Source organism: Lolium perenne, chromosome 7, assembly GCF_019359855.2.
Source record: "Lolium perenne isolate Kyuss_39 chromosome 7, Kyuss_2.0, whole genome shotgun sequence".
Lineage (NCBI taxonomy): Eukaryota > Viridiplantae > Streptophyta > Magnoliopsida > Poales > Poaceae > Lolium > Lolium perenne.
The window spans coordinates 111,621,687-111,628,265 of NC_067250.2; the positions used below are offsets into that span (position 1 = coordinate 111,621,687).

At 50.1% G+C, this 6,579-nt stretch overlaps 1 protein-coding gene across 1 annotated transcript; it reads left to right on the forward strand.

Moving 5' to 3' along the window:
• The first annotated feature begins 1,710 nt into the window (after positions 1-1,710).
• LOC127312628 (beta-1,2-xylosyltransferase XYXT1-like) lies at positions 1,711-5,361 on the forward strand. The gene is made up of 5 exons (XM_051343157.2): positions 1,711-1,981; positions 2,610-2,765; positions 2,897-2,965; positions 3,086-3,163; positions 3,977-5,361. Exons 1-5 carry the CDS (start codon positions 1,873-1,875, stop codon positions 5,161-5,163), a joined length of 1,599 nt encoding a protein of 532 aa, XP_051199117.1. The 5' UTR covers positions 1,711-1,872; the 3' UTR covers positions 5,164-5,361.
• The last annotated feature ends 1,218 nt before the right edge of the window (positions 5,362-6,579 follow it).

Below are 6,579 nucleotides of genomic sequence, written 5' to 3' on the forward strand. Positions count from 1 at the left end.
GACATGGTTGTGGCAGCAGCCTCGCGCTGAGCTGCAGTAGTAGTTGTGACCAAGACGAGAACGCCATGGTTGCAGCCGGAATAACGGTGACAAAAATGAGAACACGACATGGTTGGTAGCGCGCGGCACAGGCATGGAGTAGGCATGAATGACCTCGGTCCACGGATTGTGACCAACGATCCATGGCGGAGGGGCGGTGTGCTGAGGTGGACGAGGCGCGGGGGCGGCACCACCGCCAGGGGCAGCGGCCTGCCCGGTCCAGCAGCCGGTTGGACCGGCCTGGGCGCCGGCTGGGCCGGTCCATGGCCTGGTTGGACCGGCCTAGTGACCGGATGGGCCGGTCCACGGCCCGGTCTGACCAGCCTGGTGACCGGCTGAGTGGAAGCCCGGGGGCGCGAGGCGCGAGTGCCTGGGCACCGCGGGAGATGTCGCGGATGACGGCGACGGAGGGGCCGGCGAAGGGGTTGTCGCGGATGACGGCGACCAGAGGGGCCGGTGAAGGGGTTGGAGGGGCCGGAGGAGGAGAAACCGGCCATGGTGGAAGCGATGAGGGTGGTGGGAGGCGGCGGCTAGGGAGAGAGGCCGACGGCGCCCGTGGTAGGGAGGGGAGGTGGCGGCTAGGGAGGGGGAGGGAGGGCCGGCGGCGCCTGGGGTGGACAGGAGGCGGCGGCTGGGGAGAGGAAGCCGGCGGCGCCCGGGGGGGAGGGGGCGGTGGTGGGCGGCGACTAGGTCAGGACCAGAGGGCCTCTGATACCATGTAGAATAGTATTGGAGATTGCACGGCACCAATAGGGCCGGCAGCTCATATATATATAGGCGGACACATGTACAATTACAGGTACAACCCTGACAAAACACGGGGATATATATCTAGTACAATATGTTACTCAACAGGCAGCTGTGGCAGCAACCATACACAAGGATGGCGAGAGAAAGGAGGTGCTCCTCGGCGTTTCGGAGAACCGCAAGTACAGAGCATCGTCTAGTTAGTGAGATGGAACAAGCGAGCAATCGGCGGCGAAGCAGGCGCAGAGGAGAAGGACAGTTTGCTGTCACAGATTGGTCTTGTGCTTGCCGATTCGGCCTGGCTGGGATTTTTCGGTTCGGGTCTTGGGAAGGCAAAGAAGGGCTGCCACGCATTGTCGTACCGCCGTCGGATGCAGTTTCATCGTATGTATAGCAGCACTCTTTCGGAACGGGCGAGTGATATAGAAGACGACGCGAGTGCACATGTGCTTAGATCGGCTCTTTGTTCGATCAGCGTGCATGCATGTGCATGGGATTTAATGACACTGCAAGTCAATCCAAAGACAATAGGGATACGAGAGTCGCCATGGGTCGCTCAGACTAGTCACAATGCATACTATCATATCGAATATCATGTGTATGATACTACTACATATTACTAACTCCATAATGCATGATATCATATATTAGTATCATAATCTCTATATATTAATTATTTTGTAGAATCTCAATGCAAATATATGTACAAGATTTACTTGACATTAATTTTTTTAGTAGTATGTGCTACGGAGTATATGATACAGTATCTACCTATGATACTAGTACCATCTCTCTCATCCTTAATTGCACTGCCACATCAGCATTTTTATACATGGAATGCATGATACTAACTATGATACTACTATTGTGGGTAGTCTCAGTAAACTAGGATCCCTCAATAAAGATCATTTCAATAGGGGAACATACTACTACTAGTATGCATCACTTGTAAGAGGTCAGATACAGAACATACACCTCGGGCTCCAACGAGCTGGCCAGCTTAGGCAAGAGTGTCAGCTTGCTTGCAAGAACTTTGGCATTGGAGCTAGTAGAGGTCTAGCTGTTGCAAGAGCAACCGGATGCAAGATGATGGTCGGGAGAAACTTGAGCGGCGGAGCTGCTGCAGCATGCCTTCTGGTTCCGCTGCTCATCCTCGTCGTGCTCAAGACCGATTGCGTGCCGCAGATTACTCGCCGTAAGTCTTCTGAATTGAACAGCAACTTCCTTTGGTAGTTTTCCCTACAGTGTGGTTTGAAGTGTGTTTATGTTTGTGCGTTTGTTTATCTCTTCGTCGTTCGTATTTTTGTTTCATGTTTCTTAATTCTATCGATGCCATGAATATAAGGCCTAGATGGGTGTTCCCTCTTGCCTTGCAGCTTCGCAAAAGTGTGGGTTTATTTGTTGCAGCATGACTACTTATATGTTTCCAGCATTCGCCCATGAGCTAATTGACCCTTAATTTTCCAGATAAAACGAGGTCGAACTTTTCGATTCAATAAGAATTAAACTGTACAATCATGGGTTTTTCTGGCTACATATGCCAATAGTAGCCATGAAATTGATCCCAAACTTACAAGATCGGTCTGGATGAACATTTAGTGACACTGTAAGTGAGTCTGTCTGGAAATTGATTGTGATGTTCTGATTCATTCTGCGCGCAGCACAGTATCTCAGACAGCATGATACCAACCTTTTCTTTTCCTTTTCGAGAATAAAGATATGCATTTGTGTGCTTCAACTGTTTCTTCGTTCAAGAATACAAATTTGCGATCACAATATAACTACACAACACAGGTACCTGACTACCGTTTCTTGTTTTGCAGTTAGAGAGACCAGCATTGCCCAAGTTTCAGACTTTTTTGTTTCCATACGACCATATGGCCAGGTTCCACTATCACAAGATAATAGAACAGCAAGTAACCAAGTTCACCATCCAGGTGAAGTTTGGGATGAAACGGTTCACAAGGTTTCACCTTCAGGTGAGCATGCCCTATCCCACGTATGCATTCTACTCTGCATTGTCACATTGACGCCTTACCGTGACGGCCAGCTTAGCTGAAATCCTGGGAATTGACTTCACCGTCACGTCCTGTATCTCTCTTTGTCCCAGGCTTAGCGAGCCAAGGAACATGGCAGCAGCAGCAACCACTCGACGCGGTCAAGTTAAAAGTTGCGGATGGTATGCCCAAGACAGCTGGATGGGTTAGCGTAGCTTAGAGAAGCTTCAATTTCTGTAATTTGACAGTGGTTGAAGTTAACAACAATACCTGCCGCTTTGTCCCTCATTCACTCAATTCAGATTCGGTCGCCGAAGCACCACCATCTCCCGCATCAAAAGACGAGATCGCCGGCGATGGCGGCGTCAATGAGATCAAAGGTAATTAATGTTCAGCCTTAACTCTGCAGAATCGGAGGTTAAGCTAGCCTGTTCTTTATTTTGTTTTGCCTGTTCAAGAGTAACTGTCAGACTGATGTGCAGTGCATAGCATGTGCTACTCATCACACCTACATCCATAGTTAAGCATCGAGTCAGCGGATCAAGCACTAAAAACAAAATAAAAATTAGCAAAACCAGTCAACGGGTCCAAGTAATCATAATCAAAATGAATTTGAGATTCTCGCCACTAGCGCGCTGTGCACTTGAGAATCATATTACTCATTTGATCATTTCTTACAGATGTGGTGAACTACTAGCATTAACTGGGTAAATAAATAGTTAGAGTATGTTTAGAGGTATACCCGGTGTTCAGAGAGTTTAGCGGATCCAGCGCCGATAACAAAAATAAATAAGAGAAAATCGAGTCAGCAGGTCCAAGTATAATAATCAACATCAAAATGAATTTGAGATTCCTGGCACTAGCATTCTGTCAACATGAAAATCATAATAATACTACTCCTTGATCATTTCTTACAGATGTGAACTACTAGCATTAATTGGGTAAACAAATATATATAGTTACAGTAAGGTATGCCCGGTCTTTAGAGAGTTTGGGAATCTGTAACTGTTGCAGATCTCAAACATGAAAAGGAATTTCTTGCCATGGACGGGGGAATAAATGGTTCTTTGGGAAATTCATTCATTCACCACAATTTGCATTCATCAATCTGCAACGAACCCAGAATTTGGCAGCAGCCAGAAAAGGTTAACGAGAAGTTCCTTATTGATTAATTACTCTTGTGTGATAAGCAGATGTGGCAGCACCAAGAAGCAAGTTAAGCTGCAACTTCAGCGGCGAGCGCATGGACATCTGCGCCATGGAAGGCGACGTCCGTATGCACGGCAAATCCGCCACCGTCTACTTACTCGCAGCCTCCGACGACAGTTACCAGCCGGAGAACGGGACGGTAACGATCCGGCCGTACCCGCGCAAGTGGGAGATACCGACAATGGAGATGATCCGGGAGCTGACCATCCACTCGGGCGACACGGACACCGTGCCAGTCCCGCCACAGTGCACGGTGACGCACGACGTCCCCGCGGTGGTCTTCTCCACCGGTGGCTACAGCAGGAACTTCTACCACTCCATGACCGACATCGTCATACCACTCTACAACACGGCACGGGAGTACGAAGGCCGTGTCCAGCTCGTCGCCACCGACTACAGCCGCGAGTGGGTCTCCAAGTACCGCCACGTCCTCGCCGCACTCTCCGTCTACCCGGTCATCGACTTCGATGCCGACGACGCAGTGCGCTGCTTCCCGTCGGCGCATATCGGCATCGAGAGCCACGAGGAGCTAGGGATCAACCCGACCCTGTCTCGCAATGGGTACACGATGATGGACTTCCGAGACTTCCTCCAGTCAGCCTATTCGTTGAAGCGCTCGAAAATGACCCCCGTGAGCCGGAGCTCCGGGAAGAGGCCTCGCCTCGTGATTATGCTGCGGCGGCACTCGAGGGCGATCACCAACGAGGCGGAGGCCGTCGCGGCCGCAAGCAAGGCTGGGTTCGAGGTAGTGGCCGCCGGGCCGGAGGCAGTCCGGGACATGGGCCAGTTCGCCGAAGTGGTGAACTCGTGCGACGTGATGGTAGGCGTCCACGGCGCTGGGCTCGCCAACATGTTGTTCCTCCCGCACAACGGCACGGTGGTGCAGATCATCCCGTGGGGCGAGATGAAGTGGCCGTGCTGGCACGAGTTCGGCCGTCCGGTGCCGGACATGGGGCTCCAGTACGCCGAGTACGAGGCTACGGCCGAGGAGACGACGCTCAAGGAGGTCTACCCGAGGGACCACGCCGTCTTCACCGACCCTTTGTCCATACACAAACAGGGATTCGGCATGGTCTGGTCCATCTTCCTCAACGGACAGAACGTCACCCTTGACGTCGATCGCTTTAGAGGGCTCATGCAGCAAATCTACCAGTCCGTCACTATCACATAGATCACGTACACTTACCTGGATTTAATATACTGCATCCGTTTCCTATGAGGCACACACACGTTTTACACTACAGGAATGGCGACGTACGCGGACGGCCGTGGCGTACGCCGACGGCCAAATGTCGGGGCCGTCGGGCGTATGGCCCGGCACGGCCAGCCAGCCGTCTGACCCTCGGCGTATCGTTGCCGTTGGCGTAGATTATTTTTTAAATTTATTCCTAGGCGTAGACAGGGCTACGCTGAAGGCCACCCTCGGCGTAGACTATTTTTCAAATTTGTCTAATTTTGTAAAAATCATAACTAATTCATATGATGTCAGAAAAATACGTATAAGGTATCAAAATGTTCAGAAAAACATCCTCTATCCGTTTATGTCAAAATCATGCATATTTGAATCATGTACAGTACCATGTTAATATAGTAATAATTCAAACACTTTCTTATATGTCCTCGGGTTCCCGTTTTGGCCAGATGGCAATTTAAACGAAGTCAGAAAATCCCGCGGAGCCGCATGTCATCATTTATGTGTCCTAGTAACCACTCCAAAAGACGGAATTGGGATACGGCAGTTATTTTGGAAAACCCATCACAAACAGGGCTATCAAGTCCGGAGTTCTATGGCTTTTAGGGTAAATGAGTAGGAAATGGCCAGTGACACCGCATAGTTTGTCGGAATGAGGTTATATTTGGCACGTGTGTGGTCCCTGGGATGGGAAGCAAGGCCCCGAAACCGGATTTCCAATCCGACCCATGGGCGATGGTTTTTTTATTTTCGGGGTGCCAAAACGAATTTTTTGTGAAGCAGCTACATGGGGCGTATTTTTGTATTGCGCGAGACCTCCGCGTAGTAGTAGGACACCACCTCCGCACCACATATCACATGCCATATATGCGCGCTAGCTATCTGGGAATCCCTATGGATTCCTACGGTGTCCCGCCGAATCCGCTGAAAACTGACCGGATTTGAACTAGGGGTACACTTTCCGTCGCTCAATAAATTCCACGAAAAATGTTTTTAGGTCTACGACATTTCACTTTGTGTGCTAAATTTTTTCCGTTTAGCGCGATGGTGAACGGGTGCACCAGCGCGCCCGGTACGGCCATACCGCATCTCCGTGGGGCCATTTTGGCCAGATGGCAATTTAAACTAAGTTAGAAAATTCCTTGGAGCCACATGGCGTCATTTCATGTGTCCTAGTAACCACTCCAAAAATTAGAATTAGGATACAACAATTATTTTGGAAAATCCTTCACAAACAGAGCTATCACGTCCGGAGTTCTATGGCTTTTAGGGCAAATAAGTAGGAAACGGCATGTGACACCGTATAGTTTGCCGGATCGAGGCCATATTTGGCACGTGTGTGGTACCTAGGATGGGAAGCAAGGCCCAGGGAGCGGATTTCCAATCCGACCCATG